The 26,358-nt window shown below is 48.5% G+C and overlaps 1 protein-coding gene across 2 annotated transcripts in view; it reads left to right on the top strand.

Annotated features, from left to right (window-relative positions):
- Positions 1-4,858: 4,858 nt before the first annotated feature.
- Positions 4,859-26,358, top strand: part of LOC136401443 (lymphocyte antigen 6H-like) — a 38,697-nt gene continuing 17,197 nt past the window's right edge. The window contains exons 1-4 of one of the 2 annotated variants that reach the window (XM_066379698.1): positions 4,859-4,998; positions 5,104-5,187; positions 5,445-5,567; positions 5,876-6,525. In XM_066379698.1, the coding sequence (XP_066235795.1) occupies positions 5,136-5,187; positions 5,445-5,567; positions 5,876-6,117 (417 nt within the window). In that variant the 5' untranslated portion in view covers positions 4,859-4,998; positions 5,104-5,135 and the 3' untranslated portion in view covers positions 6,118-6,525. Of the gene's footprint in view, positions 4,999-5,103; positions 5,188-5,444; positions 5,568-5,875; positions 6,526-26,358 lie in introns of those variants that run through there. The other variant, XM_066379699.1, reaches the window with a different exon arrangement.

Raw genomic sequence — 26,358 nt, forward strand, 5'->3', positions numbered from 1 at the left:
CTGGTAGGTCTGTGATTTTGGGACATAGGGGTGAATGCTGTCATGCTCTCCGGAGCAGAGATGGAAATGCTGACTGCCATTGTCACATGCTCCTCTTGGGACAGTGTAAGACCTGCCAGAATGGCAGGGATGAGGGGGGTGGCTGAGGCCCCATGTGCGTGGACAAATTCCTGGACTACGGCTGGAGTGGGCACTGATTCCTTTGTTGGATGGACTTTCAGATTTTGGACAATGTGAAATACCCTGACGGGGGTGGGGGGCAGCTTTGCTGGAAGCACTCCCCTGCCCTGGGAAGCCTTTCAAATGGCTAGAAAGAAGGCGGAGGACATTTTGCGCTTTTGGCTAAGTGCTCAGAGACTGGTGAAGTGTATCTTTGTAATTGTTGAAACTGTATGATTTGTGCTGTTGTAATTTGTGTCATGTGCCTAATTTCCTTGTGCAGAAATACCTGTGCTTTAGATTGTGAAGCGAGCAAAAGGGGTGGAATGTTAGTCAAATAAGTTTGTAAATACGATATTTATGTTTGCTTGCTTATAATTTGCATTGGGGGACAGGCTGTAAGCAGGCAGCATCCTTATAGCCTAAGGCTTAGTTTTGGGTTTTTTTTTTTAACATTTTATTTTTTTGTATTTCTCTGAAGCTGGAAATGGGGAGGCAGTCAGACAGACTCCCACATGTGCCCGACCGGGATCCACCCAGCATGCCCACAAGGGGGCGATGCTCTGCCCATCTGGGGTGTCACTCTGTTGCGACCATAGCCACTCTAGTGCCTGAGGCAGAGGCCATGGAGCCATCCCCAGCGCCGGAGCCATCCCTGCTCCAATGGAGCCTTGGCTGTGAGAGGGGAAGAGAGAGACAGAGAGGAAGGAGAGGGGGAGGGGTGGAGAAACAGATGGGCGCCTCCCCTGTGTGCCCTGGCCGGGAACCGAACCTGGGACTTCCGCACGCCAGGCCGATGCTCTACCACTGAGCCAACCGGCCAGGACCCTCAGGCTTAGTTTTAAGACTAAGCTTTTCTCCACACCCTTGACTGTTGCATGATAATGGTAGTGCACGCTCATGAGGAATCCCATTATGCCTCAGATAAGTGACTTTGTATCAGAGACTTCCTTGTTTGTATATTGGATTAAAGCAGGGGTCTCAAACTCAACTCAGCATGTGGGCCGCAGAGCAAGATCATAGCCATTCGGCGGGCAGCACTAGGTCTACAAAAGGCAACTGTTACGCAACACTTTTCAGTGTCACAAAACGACCAGAAACTGTAGTTCGCATCACAACTGCTGTTAACTAAGCTAATATCTAGCTAGGATGCTAGAGAAATGAAAAATACAAGTAGGCCCCTAGGCTTACTTAATTTTATCCAAAATATTTTGAACTTTGTGGATTAGTCTGTGGGCCGCACAAAATTGTTCGGCAGGCCGCATGCGGCCCGCGGGCCGTGAGTTTGAGACCCCTGGATTAAAGGTTTTGATTTCTATACTATAGAGAGCAGAACGGGAGTTTACTCTCTCTCAGTTCCTGAGATTAGCATTAGAGAAGAGAGCAAAGAAAGGAGAGCAGAGAAAGGCCACGTGGAGGAGAGGAGAAGCCGCCAAGATGGCGGAGTGCTGGAGGAGAAGCCACTTTGTGCAGAGTTTGTGCAGAGAGAAGGAGATGGGGAACAGAGGTCAATAAGGCTGGTGAGGTAGACACCTTTGATTCTAGGAAACTCGGATAAGTCAGTGGCTTTGGGAGCCCTGAATGGAAAGGGAAGTGTTATCCCACTGTGTGTATTTCTTGCCTGCTGGGTGCAAGCTAGGATTAAAGAGGATGGTCCACCAGTTCTTGGCTCCATTGTTTCTTTACCGACTGTCCGAATCCAATGCGAACCTGCATGGGCCAGGCTGCTGTGATGGTGGCCGTGGCTACTGGCTTTACAATCCATATAAAGGATTTCAAGAAGGGATGATTATTAGAAAGCATATAAAATGTTACAGAATGCAGGTTTTTCAAGCAAGGGGAGTGGTCTCGTGATCCCTTTGTCTAGAGGTAGGTATAGGTCACTCTCAGGACTCCAGGGGGGAAGGTGAGTCTGAATGTAGGAATTCCTAATTAAGGTACATAAACATTCTTTTCTAAAGGCTTTTAAGAGAAGTGAAGGGATTCTTAGATAAGTTCTATCTTCCTTGCTCTGTAGTTAAATTATGACTTATCTGACCCAGTTGTCCTCGCAAGCCAGGAAGCTCCTGCATTCTTCTCCCTCCACTCTCCACAGAAAGGAGAGGGCAAGAAGCCTGACCTTTCCTCTGTAAAACGGCGTTGCCAACACTAAGTGTAAAGCCAGTGGCCAGGGCCTCCATCACAGCAACCCAGCCCATGCAGGTTCACATTGGATTCGGACAGTCGGCAAAGAAACAACGGAGCCAAAAACTGGTGGGCCATCATCTTTAATCCTAGCTTGCATACTGGGCGGGCAAGTAAAAACACGTACTGGGCTCACATTCAGTGCTCACAAAGCTACTGACTTATCCGAGTTTCCTAGAATCAAAGGTTTCTAGCTCACCAGCCTTATTCTCCTCAGTTCCCCATCTCCTTCCTTATCCCAGATACAAACTCTACACAAACTGGCTTCTCATTCAACACTCCGCCATCTTGGCTGCTTCTCCTGGCCCCCTCCACGTGGCCTCCTGCTCTCTGCTCTGCTCTCTCCTCTAATGATAATCTCAGGAACCAAGAGCGCAAGCTCCCACTCTGTCCCCATTTTATAATGTAGAAATCCAAACTCTTAATCCAATATACAAAACAGGGAAGTCTCTAATACAAAGTCACTTCTCTGAGGCATGATTGGATTGTACCACCCCACATCAAAAAAGGGTGGGAAAGGCTTAATCCCAAAACCAAGCCCCAGGCTACAAGGATCCTGCCTGCCCAGAAACACACATTAATATCACCTGGGCAACGGCCTCCACGTGGGCAGCGCCATCTTTAACAAAGTGAGCATAATCTATTTTATCTGCCCGACAACAGTGAAGAGGTTGGAGCCGGAAATGCATTACTCGAGGAGCACTTAGACCACAGGACTGAAAGAGGACGCGGGAATTCAGTTACAAATAGCAAGGAGAAGCCCGCAGAGCTGCAGGAGCCAGGGGGTCTCGGCACCAGATGAAAACAGGAAATGGGCGGGCAGGCTGACTTTTCCCACGAGGGGAAGTAGCTCTCAGCAGGAAGGGCTGGAAGTAGAAAGAATTAGGTGGAGGCGGAAACCGCATTTGGAACAGGGTAGTCACACGCAAACAAACAAATTTGTGTTGGTGGTGCGTGTCGGAATCCATGGGAGTCCGAAAGACCAGAGTAACAGGCTTTATTGAAAGGAAGAAAGGAACCCTGCCGGGCACTTCTCCAGGGGGAGAAGAGCACCGGTTACAGACTAGGGGCGAGTTATATAGTGTTTGGGAGAGCCTGAGGGGATACTGAGGCAAAACTCCTGGTATGTCCGGAATGCTCCTCCTTGGGGGGCTTCGAGCATGTGGGTATTGAATCAAAAGTCCTGGTGTGTCCGGAGCCCCTCCTTGGGGCGGCTTGTCAGCTTTTTGGATTTTTCTGAAGTTGGAAATGGGGAGGCAGTCAGACAGACTCCCACATGCGCCCAACTGGGATCCACCCGGCATGCCCACCAGGGGGCGATGCTCTGTTGCGATCAGAGCCATTCTAGCACCTGAGGCAGAGGCCATGGAGCCATCCTCAGCCCCCGGGCCAACTTTGCTCCAGTGGAGCCTTGGCTGCGGGAGGGGAAGAGAGAGACAGAGAGGAAGGAGAGGGGGAAGGGTGGAGAAGCAGATTGGCGCTTCTCCTGTGTGCCCTGGCCGGGAATCAAACCCGGGACTCCTGCATGCCAGGCCAAGGGGGTGGAACTCTCAGGGGTGGGCTACAAGGATGTCCTGCAGGATGGGGCGCATCTGACAGGTGCTGACATGGGGACCTATGGGCTCCTAGGACTGCTGAAACACAGTGCCACAGACTGGCAGCTTATCACAACAGAAATGGACTCGATCACAGTTCTGTAAGGCAGACATTCAGAATCAAGGCCTCTGTGTCCTTCTGTATGTTTGTGTGTGTGCATATACTCTACGTGGTGTATATACGATGTTCTCTGACCTCCCGATGCTGTTATCAAATTAAATGATAAAATACCATGAAGAAGATTGTTCTGATTAGCTGAAACATAAGCAGAGCTTATAGAAGTGAAATCTCCCTAAAAACTGTCACAAATATAGGAACTGGCACGAATGGTGTCCAAGTTCATGTGATTTCAGTACGTCTCTGTTAGATAAGACTAGTGTCTTCTTGCTTGTGTCATAAAAACAGCTGTCTTCTGAGTCACCAGCAATAAACGGAGCAGGAACACACATTTTATTCTGCTTGGGTTTGCTAGCCAAATAAGTGGATGTTATTCGCATCAGATGTTTAAAGTTATAAAAATTATGATTTTAATCTAGGAAATTACAAGGGAGGACGCAATAACAACGACTTGCTTGGTATCTGAGAATCCATGTCCAGCGGTTTAAAAATGATGTATTTAACATTAAAAATTTTTCTGCTTCTGTAGTTTTTTAGGGGTCTTCTTTCTTGAGGAATGCACCAAGGCCCAATGACGACGAGACCTGTGGGGCTGAGAATCAGGATACAGAAGGAAAGGAAAACAGATCACATTTCACGGTTCTGAGGAGGGTAGACAGGGTCAGCAGAGAGCTGTGGAAGGGCCACCACTTCACCCTGGAAATTCTCCAACACATCTGACTGGTTGTAGAGAGGAAATTATATTTTGGCCAAACAATATCACTCCTCTCTTGGCCTTGGGCTGCAGGACCTGGGTGGGGTCTGCCTGCTAGAACCCTGCGTGCAAGTAATCCCAGCCGAGGGGTGGGACACAAGGGTGTTGGGGACATATATGTGAGCATCAAGGAAGTGGCTTCAGATGCCGTCACACTGAGTGGGGCTGAAGCTACCAGTGGGTGCACAGTGAGTGGATAAGGGAGAGGTTGGGGGAGGCACGCAGGGCGGTCAGCCGTGGAGGGACAGGGTTGGGCAGGGGAGGCTCGAACCTGAACCTGGGACACTCTGCAGCCCCTCCCTGCATTGCATGGTGTCCGGGAACCATGAGAGGCCTCTATCTCGTCCTGCTGACCGCCCTGCTGTGCTACGATCATGGTGAGCGCCAGGGCAACAGGCAGGGACTGTCCCGGGAGGGTGGGTTCATAATCCCTCGTGAGAGGCTGTCTTTGTGAGCCTGTGAAGGTTCTGTCCTCCGGCACCTACCATCCCAGGAGCCGCAGTTCCCATGAAGGGGACGGGAGGGGGGAGGGAGGCTGCCCAGAGACCCGGCTCCACTGGTGGTTCTGGTCTGTGGGATCTAAAGATAGTCTTCCTGTCATCTGAGCCTGACCTGTCTCCCCACCCGGCCCCAGCCCTGAGCCTACGGTGCTACGTCTGTACTGGTATCCAGGGTATGGACCAGTGCCACGTCCTCCCGTGTGGAGGGGGATCCAACGTCTGCTATAAGGGTGACCTAGTCACAACCCTGACGAATGGTGAGTTCCCGGTGCCCACACCATGATGGGGGAGGGGGGTCAGGGGGGCTCGTGGAAACTGTGAGTGTGGTAGGGGCCAATGTTCAGGTCACCTGGGGCTGTGCCATGTCCCTGCTTTAGTTCCCTTCTGTACAGAGCAGCTGGCAAAGGCCGACTGGAGGAAAGCCTGGGGTCTGGAGAGACGAGATGGGCCTCCCAGCAGAGGAATGGATGGCCAAGCAGACCTGGGAGAGGGCGACCAGGGTCAGCACAGGGAGGTCAAAGGGGATGAAGCCTCCAACACCAGGCACTTTTATTCTTGCCCACAGGGCAACAGACGACGGTGCATCATAGGTCTTGTGCCCCTTCCTGCGAAGAGGCTTCAGAGACTATGCAACTCATGGCCAACTCAGTGCAGAATCCGCTGATCTCCAAGTCTGAAGTGCAGGGTCTCTCTTGCTGTAAAGATGACCTCTGTAATGGGGTGACCCGGGCTGGGCGCAGTCTCTGGGCCCTCGCTGGGGGGCTCCTGCTCAGCCTGGGGCCCACTCTCCTCTGGGCCCTGCTGTGAGGACCCTCTTCAGCACAGAAAAGGGGCAGGGTGATCATGTTCCAGGCAGCACGCTCACATGCAGACACACGCACATGCGTGCACACACGCTCAGACCTGGGAGTGTTCAGCACACAGGCCGAGCTGGACTTGTCCTACACCAGGGACTTCGGGAAGAAGGCCCAGGGAAGGGGGCAGGCTCCACCCTGCGCTGAACCTTGCCCACTCGTGCCAGCCCCCCGCTGTGCCCTCAAGCCCGCCAGTTTCGCCAACACCATTAATGAACCTCTGACCAGAGAGGCAGAGGCCACGAAGCCCTCGCTGAACAGGAGCCTCCAGGAGAGCAGCCCCCAGAGGCCTCCCGACCACTCCCACAGCCAGTGTGCCCCCAGCCCCTCCTCAGAGAGCAAATAAACGCTTCCTGCACTGCCCACTCTCTGTGTGCCATTCAGCGCCCTCGGGGGGGAGGGGTGGTCTCTGCGACCCCTGCAAAGGGAGATTGGCTTCAGCCCAGTCTCAGCCAGGCACTCTGGGCCTTCCTGGGGGAAACAGCTCTGTCCTGTGGGGAGGGAGGCCCCACACTTTCTAAGAAGCACTTCCTCCCCAGCACCCGCCCTGCCCTCCAGCCCCCCCCAGGACCCCCAGGACCCCCCAGGAGGAGGCACTGGTCCAGGGCCCTGTGGTGGCTGAGGTGCAGGGAGCCGCCTCCCAGGGCACCTGGCCTGGTTCCTCCCCTCTAGGGTCTTTCACACTTTTCCCCTCTTAGCAGCTGCCCCCTCAGGGACCCCAGGGACAAGGGGAGCCAGAGCTTCACCTTCTCCCCATTCTCCCAGCTGCTTCACCTGGAACCCTGAGTGTGGGTTCAAGAACCCCACAGAGACTTCAAGGTGGAGGCCAGAGGGACTCAGGACCAGGGTCCGGCCCTTCCCGAGGGGGAAGGACTAGTGCTGAGCCCGGGGGGCTGCCCTGGCCCCTCTGTCTGTGGCTGGGACCTGCCCCCTGCTCCACCTCAGTTTTCCCTTCAGGAGCCAGGGGAGCAGAGCAGACCAGGGGCTCCTCCCAGGGGTCCTCTCACCACCTGAGCTGAAGGGAAGACTCAGTCCCAACCCCACAAGGGGGCTGCTGCTCCCCAGGCTTAGGGGTCCCCTATGAGGAAGCGAAGGGCCTATGGTGGGGAGGGGTGTGCCTCTGGGACAGGACATCTGGAGACCCCAGCTCCTTTCCTTCCTGGGTCTGCCCAGCCCCAGCGGCCCCCGTGTGAGGGGCCTGACACCACACACCTGACCCTGTGCACAGGGGCTCCAGGTGAGCTGGGCGTAGGGGGAGAGTGTCCTGTGTGAGGTTCATGAGAGGAACCCCAGGAGGCCCAGGGAGGTAACACAATGGACTTATTAGTTCATCTGGGTGCAGATGGGCTGAGGCCAAGATGGGCGTTGCCCTGATACGAGGGAGTCTGGGGGTGTATAGGGTTGGGAAGTTCTCGCTGACGTGTGTTGCCAGGGAACAGGTAAGACTTCATCTGCTCCTTGGAATTCAGGTGGGTCAGTCTGCAGTTACTTGGTTCCAGAAACACCAGAACGCTGTTTGCCGCCCTGGAGTTTCTCAACCGTGTCTGTTCCTCTGGGTGAGACTGTGGTCCCTGTGACCCGAAGAGTCCTGGCAAAACGGGAGTTAGGAGGGCAACATGGAGCCGCCTTTGTTCTACCTGACAGTCCTGGCTTCCGTTGAATAATTTGTTAGAATATCTGAAAAAGGAGTCCCGTTTCTCTTTGCAGCTGCTTCCTGCTTATTGGGGAGGAGGACAAGAAACCTGTAAAGAAAAGACGTTAACATTGGGGTACTGTTGGTATTTGGAGTGTTTTTGTTGCCATAAAAGGGGTTCACCGAAAGCTGCGTGATTTATTATGGCCTGTCCGCGGTTCTATAAACACTGCGGTGATCAGGGGGAAGGGGATGGATTCTGGAGCGATGGAGCCAGTCCTGTGCTCCTTGGAGCTGGACTGCTGAGGGTGTGGTGAGTGACACCACGTGAGGGCCCTTGGGTGAGGACACCCAGGGAGAGAAGCAACTGCGTTCTCCTTTTTTTGGGGGGGGGTATTTTTCTGAAGCTGAAAACGGGGAGAGACAGCCAGACAGACTCCCGCATGCGCCCGACCGGGATCCACCCGGCACGCCCACCAGGGGTGACGCTCTGCCCACCAGAGGGCGATGCTCTGCCCCTCTGGGGCGTCGCTCTGTTGTGACCAGAGCCACTCTAGCGCCTGGGGCAGAGGCCAAGGAGCCATCCCCAGCGCCCGGGCCATCTTTGCTCCAATGAAGCCTTGGCTGCAGGAGGGGGAGAGAGAGACAGAGAGGAAGGAGAGGGGGAGGGGTGGAGAGGCAGATGGGCGCCTCTCCTGTGTACCCTGGACAGGAATCGAACCCAGGACCTCTGCACGCCAGGCCGACGCTCTACCACTGAGCCAACCGGCCAGGGCCACGTTCTTCTTTTTGAGAGTGTTGCATCCACCGGGTACGAGAACAAATGTCGGAGACTTTCAGGAGTTTAGATGTTACTTTACTGGCCAGTTTAACCTGTGCAGGGGCGAACTCCCAAGATGTCCGGAGACACCGTGCTCACAAGGAGCTGCAAACAGGAGTCGTGCCTGGCGCTTACAGCCAGGTCCTTATATATCCTAAGTGAGCAGGCATTTTACAGAAGCAGATGTGGCAGTTAGCTATTCGCTAGGGAGGTCGCACGCAGCATAGCAACAGGGGCCGGGTTTAGCTTAGTGGCGAATTTCAAACATAAACTTCTGATAAGGTTCTCTGACTTTCTTTGTTCTCAGCCTCACAGGGGCCCTATCAGCACTCCCTGTTCCTGCTAGCACTCTGGCAGGCAGCCACAGCACATCTCCCTGAATCTAACAGGAGTATTCTGAGGTCATCACCTGAGGGGCGGTGTGTGTGTGTGTGTGTGTGTGTGTGTGTGTGCGTGCGCGTGTGTGCGTATATGTGTGTGTGTATGTGCGTGTGCGTGTGTGCGTATATGTGTGTGTGTGCGTCTGTGTGTGTGCGTATATGTGTGTGTGTGCGTGTGTGTGTGCGTGCGCACACGTGTGTGTGTGTGCATGTGTATGCACGCATGTGTGTGTGTTTGTGTGCGCGTGCGCACGCGTGTGTAAGAAAAGCTGCAGCTTTTGCTCCTTGTTCTGCTGAGTCATTTCCCTGGTGATGGAGATCAGTGAGGGAAGGAGAGGAATCAACTGAGGTGGCCTCCTGACAGCTAACTTGTCACTCTCCTGGCTAGTGAGGCTGGTACCAGTGCCCGCAGACACGTGGGCCAACCTCTGACCGTAGCGTCGAGCTGTTTTGATAGGGCAGGCTATCATTCTTAACTTCCCCGCAGTGCTGACCTAACAGCCTGACCGCCAGGCCCTGTCCTTCATCAGATGTCATTTGAAGGACTGGAGGGAAGGTCAGGGGGGAGAGGGCCGCAGCTGAGGGGAGGGCTTGTTGGAGTGGACTGACGTGTGCTTGTCCATGGAGGGCAGGGTAATGGGGTCTGACAAGGGTCCTTCTGTAGCTGATAAAGAGGGCGAGCTAGAACACTGACCTTAGGGATCCAGACGGGGAACTGTCCAGTTGGCCTGAGAGGATAGAAGGTCCTGTTTGGCTGTGGGCTGTGAGGGAGGCAACGGGACCCTTTCTGTCAGCCGTGATGCCTCGATTTGGGGGAGTCAGAGCGAGACCAAGGTAGAGTGACTTGGGGAACGGACAGTCGTGCTTTGGTAGGTGAGACTCAGTAAACTCTTTCTGCTAGGAAGTTCTGAGTTTAATCGTGCTGTTAAGATAGTTCCTGTGAAGGGCTGTGTAAGATAGGAGATCATGGACATAGTGTAAGAGAGTGCTTGGGGAAATGTCTGGATTAGAAAGGTCAGTGTCCAGGGCTTGTCCACGGAAGTGGGGACTACCCTTATAGCCTTGGTTAAGACTGTCCAGGTTCATTGGCATTAGAGGTTAGTGTTGGGATCAGTCAGGTAAAGACAAAGAGGTCTTGGGAACTGGGATGTAAGGGATCGTGAAGACGGCAGTTTTTAGTGTGAGGACTATAAAATGGGTGGTGTTGGAGGGATGAGGGAGAGCACAGTGCACGGGTCAGGAGCAACCGGGCCGATGGGTGGTACTCTGCCGTGGACCAGCGTGGCTCCTAAGAACGGTGCGGAATTAAGGAAATAGACTTATTTAAAAAGGATGGGACTGGTTGGACTCTTCAAATGCTGATGGCAATATCCGAGGTTCCCATAGCCCCAGTTTGCTTTATTATATAGTCACATGCAAATAAAGGAAGTGCTTGATACAAAGTTACACATTGGAGGCTATAACAAGAACTCTCCCAAGGTATAAACAGGAATCCCCCTACCATGCAGAAGTGAAATCAACCAATATCTGAACAAACAAGGAGTAAGAGGAAGGGCATGTAAATTGCTTCCAGCAAGTTAAGGAAGCAAGTGAAGTGGGTGCAAATACTCAGCATCACAGCCAATATGAAGGTAGAGAAAGGAGAACTTAGCCTTTTGCTAAGCCTCAAATCTACAAAGGCTTTTTGCCATTTACAGTCCACAACATATCCCCCTTTTCTTTGTATTTTTAATTTGTGTGCTCAAATTTGCACTCATCTGATTTCCTAGTTTCCCAGATTCTAATTTGGAGGCAGACTGAAAAAATCCAGAACAAACACAAAATTAGTATAGCCAATGCTAACAGAAACCCACACAAATGTTCTAATACATTGCAGTGATTAAAGCCTTTAAGCAAATTCTTAGCCAATATAACAAGAATCTATAAAAGAGTAATGTCCTTAACATGTTCAGCAAGTCCAAGTTGACACATCATCATTCTGCATTTCCTGCAAATGCAACCCAACCCCAGTTCAGTCCATTAGGAACTGTCACAAGGAGCAGGAGTCCAGGAAAAGTCCACATGGCACTGGAATTGTTGTCATATTTCTATACTTCGCACCTCGCGTCCAAGTCCTGATGACCACTGCTTCTAGCTGGTAATAATTCAGGTAGATTGGAAAAGCCATCTGCAGCATGTGTGGAGATGGAGCTTCTGTTCTCCTCTGCCTGGAGAGATGAGACCACGGTGGTTTTTGCTGGAGCTCTGCAACCGTGGTGTGGTGAAGAGAACCTTGGGATACACTACGCTGGGTGGCAAAGGTAAATTTGTAACAGAAGTTGGCAAAATGGAGAAAAAGAGCTCCAAATTAGGAGTAGGTCCCAGCCTAAAATATAAATGGGGCACTGAGGCAGGAGGAATAAAGGAAACACTATATATTAAACAAAGCAGCAAAAAATAGGACTATCAACACACACAACAGAGATCTTTGAGGGATGAGTAAAAACCCGAATATTCAGGCAAGACATAGTAAGTGGCCCTTGTGTAAATGAGATCGGTTTACCTGCTACTTGGAAGAAATACGCTAGGCTCGTCCACAGTGACGTGAGATGGGGTCCTTGGCCCTGGGCACCTTCAGCCTTCAGTGGCAAATCCCAGCAGGCTGGGCAAGGTTAGGTCACAGGTGGCTGGAGCAGGGTTGAAAGAGACTGAACCCTCCCTAAGAGGAGCAAGGAGGAAGCCTACCTTCCAGTGTCTCTTTTTCCTCACAGCAGAGGCATGTAAGCCTGGCAGGCTTTAGCTCAATGACCTTCCTTTCCACTATTGAAGCAGGACCCAGATGGAGTCCTACGAGGCCCCGTTGGGACGCTGGAGCCTTTGAGGGCGTATGCCAAGAGATAGTATTTCACCTGATCTTTTGGGGGCTTTTTCTGCCTCTTGGTACCTTAAAAGCCATGCTCAGAAGATCTCACCGAGGGATTTGAGGGTCCCCATCCACCTATATAAACCTTTTCCGTATATCTGGAGCTATTTGGAAAAAGACAAAACAGTGTTATTAGGTGGATCAAATAAAAGAGGGTAGAAGTTTGCTGAAGAAAAAGATTTGGCATCCCCTGTTCATCAGCATTCAAGAGAAATTTTTTTTAAATTTTTTAATAATGTTTTATATTTTTAACATTATTATTATTTTTTTATTTATTCATTTTAGATAGGAGGGAGGGAGGGAGGGAGGGAGAGAGAGAGAGAGAGGAGGGAGGAGCAGGAAGCATCAACTCCCATATGTGCCTTGACCAGACAAGTGCAGGGTTTTGAACTGGTGACCTCAGTGTTCCCAGGTCGACGCTTTATCCACTGCGCCACCAGAGGTCAGGCTCAAGAGACATTTTTTAAAGATAAGGTAGATTTGCAGGAATTCCAGGATATGACTCTCCCTTTATATTTTTTTTAAATTGACCTTAAATATTTGCTGGGTACGCTTCAATAAAACCTTGACTTTAAAGATTTTAAGAAATACCCGTAATTTGAAAGGTTTAACAAAATATAGTAAATGTCTTTTTTTACATATGTAGGAGTATTGTCAGTTTTAACCAGTTTAGGAAGTCCAAGAATAGAAAATGCATACAAACAATGAGCTATAACCTGTTTAGCAGGCTCCCCTGTTCGGCAGAGGCTACTATAGATCCAGAATAAGTATCCACTCTAACGTGGACAAAGCACTGTTTGCCAAATGAAAGTATATGAGTAACATCCATTTGCTAAAGTTGTCCTGGTAGGAGTCCTCGAAGGTTAACTCCAAACGAAGGGACAGATTGAAGTACAGGACACCTTGGACAGGATTTACCAATCTGCTGTGCTGTCTCCCGAGAACGTTGAAACTGTTTACGCAGGGCTGCAGTGTTCTGGTGATGAATAGTATGAGGCTGAATTGCTCGATCTGTCATGGTCGCTCCAGTAATTTTCTTCTGGGTAGTTTGATCATCAAGGGCATTCCCTTGTGCTAAAGCTCCAGGGAGCATGGAGTGAGCTCGAGTATGTCCTATAAAACATGGAGCTCTATGTTGACATACAAGTCTTTGAAGAAGGAGAAATTGCCAAAATAATTCCTCATCAGTAGTTGTCCCTAAGACAGCAGTCTCTATAGTGGAAACAACCATAAGTAAATATCTGCTGTCTGTATACAGATTAAAGGAGGAACATGACAAATGCTGAAAAGCCATGATACTGGCATGTAATTCTAGTCTTTGAGCTGATTTTAAAGTGACTGTTTCAGTAAAAACTTGTCCATTAATTATTAAGCCTGCTATTCCAGGATAATAAAGACTGTAGGTGCTTCAGGAATGGGCTCATTAACAATTGTCTAAGGAAAGACAAATGTAGTAATTAATGAAAATGGAACTATTTTTATCAGCTGGATAGTGAGAATCAATTTGGCCTGTAAAATTTGCAAAAGCGATTTGCCATTTAGTGGAAGTTTCCCAGAGCCATTGAAAAAAGGAACAACAACAGTCTGAGGCTCAAAACCTATAAGCTATAAGAGTGGCCTATGTCCCTTGATAATCAAGGAGGTGAAAAGATAAATATACAGAGATAAAACTTTCTTAGGAGTAACAGCTAAATGAATCCATTCAGTAGGACCTGAAGCTTGTCACACTAGTCCTGTTGGAGTGTAACTCGAGGGACAAATTAGTAAGTCAATTAATTCTTCAGGATTCATGTGTTTTAGTTGTACTTGTTGCAAGACCTTTTCTACAAGCTTTAAAGCTTGTTCTCTCACAGCTGTAAGTAGTCAAGGAGATGCTGGTTCAGTCGAGCCTCTAAGAATATCAAAAAGTGGCTTCAGTTCCCCGGTAGTTAATTTCAAGGAAGGTCTAAGCCAATTAATGTCTCCTAATAATTTCTGGAAATCATTTAAAGTTTGCAAATGATCTATCTGTCCTGATTTCTAATTTTTGTGGATGAATTTGTTGTCCCTCAATAATTTGTCCTAAATAAGAAAAAGGTAAAGACTGCTGTACCTTTTCAGGAGCTATATAAAGTCCTGATTCTTTCAAAGAATATTCTAGTTGTTGCAAAGTGGTCAATGTAAGGACCAAGAGAAGATCAGAAAATAGGCAGGGCACTAATGGAACAGGGAACTTAAGGGTTACAGGCAGGTCCTGCTCCTGTTCTGTTAGGAATAACATGCCCAAGGTTGTTCAAGAAGCAGAGACAGATAGGGACTCTGGGAGGCTGAGAGAGAAGAAAAGAAAAAAGAAAAAGAGACAAACGTTTGCATTCTATTGGTTAAAAGACCCTTATCAGAAGTTTAGGTTTGAAATTCGCCAATGAGCTAGACCCCAGCCCCTGTTGCTATACTATGTGCAGCCCCCCTTAGCAAATAGGTTACCGCCACATCTGCTTCTGTATTAGGCTTGCTTGCTTAGCTTATAAAAAGATTTAGCTGTGAGCGCTAGGTGCGATTCCCATCTGCAGCTCCTTGGGAGCACAGTGTCTCTCGACACCTCGGGAATTTGCCCCTGCGCAGGTAAAACTGGCCAATAAAGTTACATCTATACTCCTGAAAGTCTCCGACGTTTGTTCTTGTACCCGGTGGATGCTACAGTCAACATAGTGTCTTTATCTGAATGAGTAATAAGAATATTATCCATATAATGAATTATGTACATCTTAGGGTTCTGCCTTCATATTGGAGAGATAGCTTGATTTTTGGCACGAGGTTGTCAAACTTTGGACTGTTAGCCATACCTTGAGGCAAAACTCTCCACTGGTATCCCTCCATTGGAGCCTGGAAATTAAGTGAAGGAACCCTGAATGCAAAATGCTTGCAATCATGAGGGCTTAAAGGAATACAGTGTGTTCTTAAAGTAATGGTGCACTTTTGACTGGTCACAGGAAAGCAACAAAAGACGATAAAAATGTGAAGTCTGCACCAAATAAAAGGAAAACTCTCCCAGTTTCATACCTATTCCGTGCAGTTCGATGTGGGCTCACGCACAGATTGTTTCGGGCTCCTTAGGTAGCTATCCCGTATAGCCTCTACAGACTCTTCACTGACTGATGGCCTACCAGAACGGGGTTTCTCCACCAAACTGCCGGTTTCCTTCAACTGCTTATCCCACCAAGTAATGTTATTCCTATGTGGTGGCGCTTCGTTATAAACGCGCCGATATTCATGTTGTACTTTGGTCACAGATTCGAATTTAGCGAGCCACAGAACACACTGAACTTTCCTCTGTACCGTCCACATCTCAACTGGCATGGCCATGGGCTGCTCCGCTGTATACACGATGTTACATCATCATCTGCGCATGCGCACATGCTGCCACATCATCCTACAGAAACTAGGAGGGTTTTCCTTTTATTTGGTGCAGATTTCACATTTCTATCATCTTTTGTTGCTTTCCTGTGACAGGTCAGAAGTGTACCATGACTTTACGGACACACTGTAGTAAAAAAGCAGTCCTTCAAGTCCATAATGACAAGGTGAAAATCCCATGCAGGAGAAGGGAGTCCCAGCTGGAGAGGACCCATAATTTCCATAGTCTTATTTATTGCTCTCAAATCTTGTAATAGCCTCCAGTTTCCTGATTTCTTTTTAATGACAAATATAGGCGTATTCCATAGGCTATTAGATGGTTCAATTGCCCAAGCTGTAACTGCTCTTGTACCAATTGAGCAGCTGCCTTAAGTTTCTCCTGAGAAAGGGGCCATTGGTTTACCCATACAGGATTATCTGATTTCCAAGTAATTGGGTCTGCACAATGCATTACTAGAATAGCAGGAGCTACCTAGGCCTCTATGCTAAATTTTGATATCCTAATCTACGTCTTCTGGTATTGGGTGCCACTTCTATGGGGGTGAGAATTCCCCACTGTTCTCTCCCTAGTCCCTTAGTGGGCAAAAATCCCTGATCAAGTATTTGAGCACTGACTAAACTATTAGGACTGACAAGCAACACTCCCATATTTTTCAAAACATCTCTACCCCACAAATTAACTGGCAATCCAGGGAGCACATAAGGCTGAAAAATCCAGAATGACCTTCTGTATCTTCCCATTGTAAAAAACTACAGCTTTGTTGAGGAGATTTAGTCTGCCCTATACCTTGTAATTCTGTGGCTGCTGCATGAGTGAGCCAGGAAGGAGGCCAATGTAGCTTAGCAATAACAGATACATCAGCCCCAGTATCTAAAAGTCCTTTAAATTTACACCCTTGTATCGTTAGCTCCATTTCAGGGTGTTCCTGACCTATCTTTTGAATCCAATAGGCAAAATCAAAGGAGCCAAATCACCAATTCCCTTGGGAAACAGACTTATTAAAAAAGAATGGGACCAGAGGACTCTTCAAATGCTGATGGCAATATCCTAGTGCCCCATAGCCCCAGTTTGCTTTATTATATAGCCATATACAAATCAAGGAAGTCCTTGATACAAAGTTACACATCGAGGCTAAAACAGGAACTCTCCCAAGGTATAAACAGGAATCCCCTTACTATGCATAAGTGAAATCTACATCTGAACAAAGAGTAAGAGGAAGGGCATGTAAATTGCTTCCAGCAAGTTAAGGAAGCAAGTGAAGTGGGTGCAAATACTCAGCATCACAGACAATATAAAGATGGAGGGAGGAGAACTTAGCCTTTTCTAAGCCTCGAATCTACAAAGGCTTTTTGCCATTTACGATCCACAACAGTACAAGCCCACAGGAGCCATCTGGCTTTCATACAGGCAGGATGGGAGAGTTATGGGGATACTGATCAGATAAGTTTGTAAATATGATATATATGTTTGCTCGCTTATAGTTTGCATTGGGTGTGGGGGACAGGCTGTAAGCAGGCAGGGCTATTATAGCCTAATGGCTTAGTTTTAAGACTAAGCTTTTCCCCACACCCTTGACTGTTGCATGATAGGGGGTGCACTCTCATGAGGAATCCCATTATGCCTCAGATAACTGACTTTGTATCAGAGACTTCCTTGTTTGTATATTGGATTAAAGGTATTGATTTCTACACTATAAGGGAGAGCAGAAAAAGGCCACATGGAGGAGTGGGGAAGCAGCCAAGATGGCAGAATACTGAAGGAGAAGCCAGTTTGTGCAGAGTTTGTGCAGAGAGAGGGAGATGGGGAACAGAGGTGAATAACGCCGGTGAGATAGAAACTTTGATTCTAGGAAACTCGGATAAATCAGTGGCTTTGGGAGCCCTAAATGGAAAGGGAAGTGTTTTCCCACTGTGTGTATTTCTTGCCCGCCGGGTGCAAGCTAGGATAATGATGATGGCCCACCAGTTCTTGGCTCCATTGTTTCATTACCGACTGTCTGAATCTAATGGGAACCTGCATGGGCCAGGCGGCTGTGACGGTGGCCGTGGCTACTGGCTTTACAGTGGATAAGGAGAGAGCATGGTACAACAGTCAATTACTAACAAGCTTACAACATCTATCTATAGGATCTGTTAAAAAGAAAAAAGCATTTTTATACATTAAGACCACAAGATAACACAGTAGTGATCATTTTTTACATACACAGCAAAGACATTCCTAAATATTCTAGTGTCTTACTCCCATCCCTGTCGCTACAAAATGTTTAGCAGGATAAGGAGAGAAGCTAAATGAAATTACCTTTGCTAAAAGTGTTGGGGCTAGCTTGTCCCTGCTTGCTTAGTTTACAAGTTTTATACATAAAAAGAATTTCAAAACGGATGATTATTAGAATGCATATAAAATGTAACAGAATGCAGGTTTTTTAAACAAAGGAGATGGACTCGGGATCCCTTTGTGTAGAAGCATAGGTCACTCTCAGGACTCCAGGAGTGGAGGAAGAGTTAGAATCAGTGTAGGAATTTTAATTAAGATATGTAAACATTGTCTCCTAAAGGATCTTAAGGAAGGGGAAGAGGAAGTTTTCAGACAAGTTTATTCTTTGTTGTCTAGCAAGTAGTGGCCTCAATCCTTCCAGAGAACTATAGTTAAACTATGACTAGATGGCCCAGTTGTCCTTGTAAGCCAGGAAGCTCCTGCAGTTTCTAAAGAAAGGAGGGGATAAGATGCCTGGTTTTTCCTCTTTAAAATGGCGTTGCTAACAATTTTTGCAATTCCTTGGCACCTTATCACAGAATAGTGTCGAGCTACAGAAGGGGTGGAAGTACCCTGTACCTCAGGGTTTACGAGTATTGGGGGTCATGGGAGGGGCGTCCTGGTGACTCGGAAAGGAGGAGAATGAGAGAGGCTTTGGCTCATGGTATTGATGAACAGAACATGAAAGAGGCTTTAAATTTTGCCATCATGTCCCTACCTAGATGGGAGCTGGACATTTGGGGAGGATGAGAAATGAATGTGAGAAAGGGGCATTAGGGGGTGACAGTTAAGGGGGGTACTAGCTAATGGAGGGGAAATTAAGCTGTCCACTCCCAGGATAGAGACCTGAGATGGACATGAAGGGCAGGAAATTCAGGTAAAGGCAATTAAGTGCACCCCTCCCTGTGTTGATTGGAAAGGAGATTGGCTTACCTGCTACCCTCAAGGTTGCCTGAGGCTCCGACGGTGTGATCGGCACGGGGGCAGTTGTGTCTGCTCGGTCACTCCTCAGTAGCGAGTCCGAGGAGGCTGGACAAGCTCAAGTCCTGCTCACTCTGTGATGCCCGGGGAGGGGATGGGACCTGGCTGTGAGGGGCCTTGTCTCACTCTGACTCCCAATGGCCTCTTTCCCGCACACGGGGCCAGGCCCAGGACACGCTTTAGCCCAGCGCCCCTCCTTGCCATGTTTGTAGCAAGGGCCTGGAGGGGGCCCGGAGGGGGCCTGGACCCCTCGTCCGGATTACGGTACGTGTTGTGTTCTGGGTTGTCCATGGCAGCAGCAAGCGTTTCCTATTTTACCTGATCTCTTTAGGATTTCTGTAATCTGCCTCCTCGTCTCGATTATTAAAGACGTAAAAGACTAGGTTTACGAGGTTTCTTTGTGGTGTCTGAGAGCCATCTTCTAGTGCAGGGGTCCCCAAACTTTTTACACAGGGGGCCAGTTCTCTGTCCCTCAGACCGTTGGAGGGCCAGACTATAAAAAAAAAATTATGAACAAATCCCTATGCACACTGCACATATCTTATTTTAAAGTAAAAAAACAAAATGGGGACAAATACAATATTTAAAATAAAGAACAAGTAAATTTAAATCAACAAACTGACCAGTATTTCAATGGGAACTATGGGCCTGCTTTTGGCTAATGAGATGATCAATGTGCTCCTCTCGTTGACCACCAATGAAAGAGGTGCCCCTTCCGGAAGTGCTGAGGGGGCCGGATAAATGGCCTCAGGGGGCCGCATGCGGCCCACGGGCTGTAGTTTGGGGACCCCTGTTCTAGTGGAGTGGTCGGCAAACCACCTTATGAGCCACATGCAGCTCTTTGGCCCCTTGAGTGTGGCTCAAAGGCCATCTTAGGAGCACCCTAATTAAGTTAATAACAATGTACCTACCTATATAGTTTAAGTAGAAAATTTGGCTCTCAAAAGAAATTTCAATCGTTGTACTGTTGATATTTGTCTCTGTTGACTAATGAGTTTGCCAACCACTGTTCTAGTGTTTGTAAGTTGCGCCAGATGGCTGGCACTGACTGAAAGATAAAATGTGTATTTAGGCGGGAAAGAAAGAGGGCAGGGTTTTCATTTGGGCCCTGGGTTATTAGTGTGTGTGTGTGTGTGTGTGTGTGTGTGTGTGTGTGTGTGTGACAGAGACAGAGAGAGACAGAGAGAGGGACAGATAGGGACAGACAGACAGGGAGAGAAATGAGCAACCTCAATTCTTCGTAGCAATACCTTAGTTGTTCATTGATTGCTTTCTCATATGTGCCTTGAGGGGGGGGGGGGGGGGGGCTACAATAGACCAAGTAACCACTTGCTCGAGCCAGCGACCTTGAGCTCAAGTGTTATAAAGTACTGTACCTCACATCTGTGGGTTCATGTAGAGACACCAAGACCAATATGAATTTTGAGGAGTTTTATTATGAAAAGCCAGTGGCATACACGGGGCAACCCTCCTACCCAAATCATGCAGCCCTGACTACCTCTCAGAGGCTGCTTATAGACTCTTGGACCACACACAGGTGGGGGGAGGCATAACATCATGACACAAGCTTACAACTACGTACAGGTGGGGATTCACAAGACATACATTTCACAGATTCTTCCAATGTCTCTCCCCTCCCTCCATGCCTAGGGGTATGCTATACCTAAAATTCAATGAGGGGGAAAGAAAGCAATATACAAATTCTATCTCCAATTGAAAGAGCAAGGAAGTTCTTCAGATACCTTACTACACAAGCTGTCGACCTCAGGGTTTCAAACTGGGTCCTCAGTGTCCCAGTCCGATGCTCTATCCACTGCGCAACCGCCTGGTCAGACCCTGGGTTATTTCTTTTAGTTTTTCACAGTTGACTCCCTTATGGGCAGCCTTGTATAGTCCCGCTATTAACAAGTTATCATATGGGTTTTATGTCGGCGCCCAGGGGAATCGGCCTGATATTGCCAATCAGGTGCCTGTCTAGACTCAGCGGTGGCCCCTACAGGTCGGGTGTTGTGCTGTCTGTGGAGATCATCCCCATGTGCCCGGGCACCAAGCCAGACTCTTTCCTTCTTCTTCCGGGGGAAGGGTGGCAGATAAGATCATGTAAAGGTCATGCCATGTCAGGTCATGGGATTGGGTTCAGTACTCAGACTCCTTGAAGGGTCCGTTGTGAAGGATCCGAGGCATTCTTCAATCTGGGAAAGGTCATAAGGAGAAAAGGAGGTGTGCCCCTGGACAATTCCTCCTGCTTCACTACCTCTTGGAGGAGGAGGACCCGGGCAGCCTCAGGGGTGGATGGTGAGTGAGTGTGCACAGGAGAGAAATTGTTAGAAGCAGGAGGAGACGGTGGGGAGTGAGCAGGTGAAGGATGGGGCTCAGGGTCGGGTGGGGGAGGTGCCTAGGGAGGAGGGGCTCTTAAGTCAGCTGGATCTCAAGGGGTGTCAGGAGGAGTGCTGGTGTCTGGAGACTCAGAGGTGGACACGGCAGTGAGGGCGGGGAGTGTATAAGGAGAGTCTGGTCAGCAGAACAGGATGGGCAGTGCCACGGGCGAGTGCACAGTGAGGAAGGCTCGGGCATAGGGAACCTCGGACCATTTTCCATTGCAGCGACAGATGTTGTCCAGGTCAGTGAGGGACGTTAACATCAAAAGTGCCATTATCTGGCCAAGTGGACCCACTGTCGAGCCTGTATCGGGGTCAGGCCACATTGCAGTAAAAATGAGACGTTTAGGCTGGAGCTCCCCGGACAGGCAGAAGCAATTTAGGTTTCGGAAGAGGACACCCAGCGGAGTGTTTTTAGAAGGCGTGGATGGAGAATTCCCCGCGGCACAAGGGCTGGACGAGGGAGAAACCCTGCAAGTCTGCTGTGAGGTATTTCAGCAGGAAGGGCGTCCCCCTGCCAGTGAAGATAGCCGGAAGCCCAGTGGGGCCGTGACCGTGGGTGCAGTGGACGTGCAACCGGGTCAGGCGTCCCTCTGAGAGAGGGTTCTGGCTTAGCGCTAAGACTTTCCCTGACCCTCTGTTTGGGCAAGTCAGGAAACCCAGAAGGGGCCACAGAGTACTCGCTCACCTGAGAAGACTGGCTGGCATGGATAGGGGGTCAGCAATGGAAGCCGAGGTCCTGATCGGGTTTCCTCCTCTCCACTGGCTCAGGAGACCCAGCTGGGAGGAGGGGGACCACTAAGGAGTCTGAGCCCTCAGCCTAGGACTAGCTGCCGCTGCCAATTGCTCTCCGAGCTGCAAGCCCAAGGACTGGGGACAGCGCCTAGCGGAGCCCAGCTCCCTGTTGGGTCTCCCGGGTTTCAGCAGCAAGTGTTAGGTTTCACCGAGAGAGGAATCCAGGAGCCAAGGGAGGTACAACAGTGGACTTAATTAACACATCTGGGTGCAGACGGGCAGAGGTAGAAAAAGCTGTCAGCCTCAATAAGAAGGAGTCTGGGTATGTATAGGGTTGGAAAGATTTCACAGACGTGTGTTGATAGGGAACTGGTCTGACTTCATCTGCTCCTTGGAATTCAGGTGGGTCAGTCTGCAGTTAGTAGGTTCCAGAAACACCAGAACAGCGTTTACAGCTGTATGGCCAGTATGCTCCACCATGGCCGTGCACATGCAGGGTCTCACTGGATTCAGGCAAATGATAAAGAAACAGTGGAGGAAGACAAGATGGCGCTGGAGTAGGCGGACATACCAACATCCACCTCCCAGAACCAAAGTGGATTACAAACTAATTTTAAGAACTATCATCTGGAAAAACCAACTTTGGACTAAACTAAGAGGACTCTTCATCCAAGGAACACTGAAGAAGCCACACCGAGACTGCTCCAGATATATGGAAAGTATTATATAGGCATATGGGAATCCTCAAACCCCTCAGTGAGATCTTCTGAGAATGGCTTTCAAGATACCTAGAGGCAGAAAAAGCCCAATAGAGATCAGGGGAAGTACCAGCTTTTAGGATACACCCTTAAAGGCTCCAACGCCCCAAAGGGGTCTCATAGGATGCCATCTGGGTCCTGCTTCAATAGTGGAAAGGAAGGTCATTGAGCTAAAGCCTGCCAGACTTACATGCCTCTGCTGTGAGGAAACAGGGACACTGGAAGGTAGGCGTCCCCCTCGCTCCTCTAAGGGAGGGTTCAGTCTCTTCCAGCCCTGCTCCAGCCACCTATGACCTAACCTTGCCCAGAATGCTGGGGTTTGCCACTGAAGGCTGAAGGTGCCCAGGGCCGTCGGCCCCATCTACGACACTGTGGACGAGCCTAGGGTATTTCTTCCAAGAAGCAGGTAAACTGATCTCATTTGCACAAGAGCCACTTAACTATGTCTTGCCTAAATAGTCAGGTTTTTTATTCTTCCCTCGAAGATCTCTGTTGTGGGTGTTGATAGTCCTGTTTTCTGCTGCTTTGTTTAATATATAGTGTTTCCTCTATTCCTCCTACCTCAATGCCCCACACATATTTCAGGCTGGGACCTACTCCTAATTTAGAGCTCTCTTTCCCCCTTTTGCCAACTTCTATTATGAATCTACCTTTGCCACCCAGCTTAGTGTATCCCAAGGTTCTCTTTCCCAAGCCACAGTCACAGAGCTCCAGGGAAAAGCAACCTGGTCTCATCTCTCCAGGCAGAGGAGATCAGAAGCTCCATCTCCACACATGCTGCAGATGGCTTTTCCAGTCTACCTGAATCACTACCAGCTAGAAGCAGTGGTCATTGGGACTTGGGTCATGAGCTGCAAAGTATAGAATTGTGACAACTCTAGTGCCATGCGGACTTTTCCTGGATGTGGACTTTTCCTGGACTCCTGCTCCTTGTGACAGCTCCTAACAGACTGAACTGGGGTTGGGTTGCATTTTTCAGGGATTTGGCATGGTGATGGTGCCAACTTGGACTTGGTGAACATGTTAAGGACACTACTCTTTTGTGGATTCTTGCTGTATTGGCCAAGAGTTTGCTTAAAGGCTTTAATCAGTGTAAAAAAAAAAATAGAAGACTGGATAAAAAAGATGTGGCACATATACACCATGGTATACTTTTCAGCCATAAGAGATGATGACATCGGATCACTTACAACAAAATGGTGGGATCTTGATAACATTATATGGAGTGAAATGGGTAAATCAGAAAAAACAAGAACTACAGGATTCCATACATTGGTGGGTGTCGGGAGCCGATCAACGACTGCTGGCTTACAAGGTCACAGCAGAAGAAGATCCAAAACTGCTGATAACAAAGTCACAGAAGTGAAGACCAATGGCTGCGGGTTGACAAAGTCACCGCAAAGGAAAGGCATAACGATACTTCCCTCTTTGACCTTTTTGAATTAATCTGGCCTTATATCCCCCCTTTTCTGGGTGTGTGCTATCATTTATGGCACAGGGATAATAGTACCATGCTTTCCCTGTAGATTCGTAGTGATTTCTTTGGAAATGAGACAGAGGGTGTGAGTTCCACAGAAAAGCCTGTAAGCCCCTTGAACTGGGCTCATAGACATAAGAGTCTGGCTATGATATCCCTCGTAAAGGGTTAAGTTTGTAGGAGAATTTCTTCTCATTAATCATGTTAGAAAAAATAGATTGTGACTTATGAATAGGTAGGAAACAGTAACTATACACAGAGCACCTTTCAGCCTTCACTTAATTTATCACTTTTCCTCCCTAGCTCTTTCATGTGGTAGAGTAGAGAAACTTTCCTTTCTTCTTGCATACCTGACCTGCAGGTGGTGGAACACTCTGAGAAGAATAAAGTTAGAACTTAACTAGTGTATGAACATAGTAAATAAATAAAATTTGACTAGACAATAGAATTTTAGACAAGGTAGAGTTATTAATCAGTACTGACCTTTTAGAAGTTTGTACCAATATTGTTATTGCTGTTCAAGTTATTGTATAACTGTACTTTGAATGACTTACCACCTGATTTATAGTTTATAGAAATGAATTAACTGTTACCTAGAAATATGTAACCATAGTGAAACAAAAACAATGATTAATCAATGTATTCTGAATACCATGTGATTGTAACTTAGTGTGTGTGTATAAAAGTAAAGCTAGACCAGCCATTGGCAGAGAAGCCTGGCAGTAAATGCTAACGAGAGAATAAAGAGAAAGAAATAAATTGAGTGGCTCTCTCACTCAATTCGTGCTGATGTCGTCTCTTCCAGTGGGACCCCTGGATTCCCCCCAGGGCTGAACCCCAGCAGGTGGGATATAAAAACAAGACTAAGAGACATGGACAAGAGCGTGGTGATTACGGGTGGGGTGGGGTGGGGGGGATGGAAGGAGGGAGAGAGGGAGGGGGAGGGGGGGCACAAAGAAAACTAGATAGAAGGTGACAGAGGACAATCTGACTTTGGGTGATAGGTATGCAACATAATTGAATGACAAGATAACCTGGACATGTTTTCTTTGAATATATGTACCCTGATTTATTGATGTCAACCCATTAAAATTAATAAAAATTTATTTATTAAAAAAAAAAAAAGAAACAGTGAAGCCAAAATATAGTAGACCATTCCTTTATTGAAGTCTTGCACCAGTTGATGAAGTACACACACAGGAAAAAACACTTCCCTTTTACTCAGGGCTCCCAAAGCCACTGACATATCCTCTGGTTCCACAACCATGAGAATCTTCTCAGTTTCCTTTTTAAATTAAAGGCCCCACACTTCTCAGCGGAGCTCGCAAAGCCCCTCAGCTCTGGTTCTTCACCTGCACACCTTCTCCCTTCTCTGCACAAACTGGCTTCTTCCTTCAGCTCCCTGCATTCTCTCTGCTCTCCCTGCAAAAACAGGGCTTCTCTCTCTGCCTCTTCTCCTTCTTCCTTCTCTTTTCAAAGCATTCTGGTGAAAACACCTCTCCTCCAGCAAACGTTAGCAAGGCAGTGGCCCTTCCCTAGCAGGATAGTAACGTGCTATTTCACAGACCACATATACCTGCCTGGTGCTGCCCAGCATCATACTGTAACAATAAAACTGAGCAAACTCAAAAATCATAGTTTACAAACTCATTTGCCCAACAAAGCTCCTAGGGGGCCATGTGGGAGAAGAGCCTCCTGGCCTCACTGTGGGGAAACATTCTTACCCAGACAGAAAATGCACATCCGGAAAGCAGAAGGTTGGCAACATTGAGCACATTACAATTAGGAACTCTGCTGACCCAGTGACAAGGGAAGGATCCCCTGGCTGTGGGAGGGGGTGGAACTCTCAGGGGTGGGCTACAAGGATGTCCTGCAGGATGGGGCGCATCTGACAGGTGCTGACATGGGGACCTATGGGCTCCTAGGACTGCTGAAACACAGTGCCACAGACTGGCAGCTTATCACAGCAGAAATGGACTCAATCACAGTTCTGTAAGGCAGACATTCAGAATCAAGGCCTCCGTGTCCTTCTGTATGTTTGTGTGTGTGCATATACTCTACGGGGTATATACACGATGTTCTCTGACCTCCTTATACTGTTATCAAACTGAATGATAAAATACCATGAGGAAGATTGTTCTAATTAGCTGAAACATAAACAGAGCTTATAGAAATGAAATCTCACTAAAAACTGTCATAAATATAGGAACTGGCACAAATGCTGTCTATCCAACCAAGTTCATGTGATTTCAGTACGTCTCTGTTAGATAAGACTAGTGTCTTCTTGCTTGTGTCATAAAAACAGCTGTCTTCTGAGGCCCTGGCCGGTTGGCTCAGCGGTAGAGCGTCGGCCTGGCGTGCGGGGGACCCGGGTTCGATTTCCGGCCAGGGCACATAGGAGAAGTGCCCATTTGCTTCTCCACCCCCCCCTCCTTCCTCTCTGTCTCTCTCTTCCCCTCCCGCAGCCGAGGCTCCATTGGAGC

This window comes from Saccopteryx leptura, chromosome 3 (assembly GCF_036850995.1).
Source record: "Saccopteryx leptura isolate mSacLep1 chromosome 3, mSacLep1_pri_phased_curated, whole genome shotgun sequence".
Taxonomy (NCBI): Eukaryota; Metazoa; Chordata; class Mammalia; order Chiroptera; family Emballonuridae; genus Saccopteryx; species Saccopteryx leptura.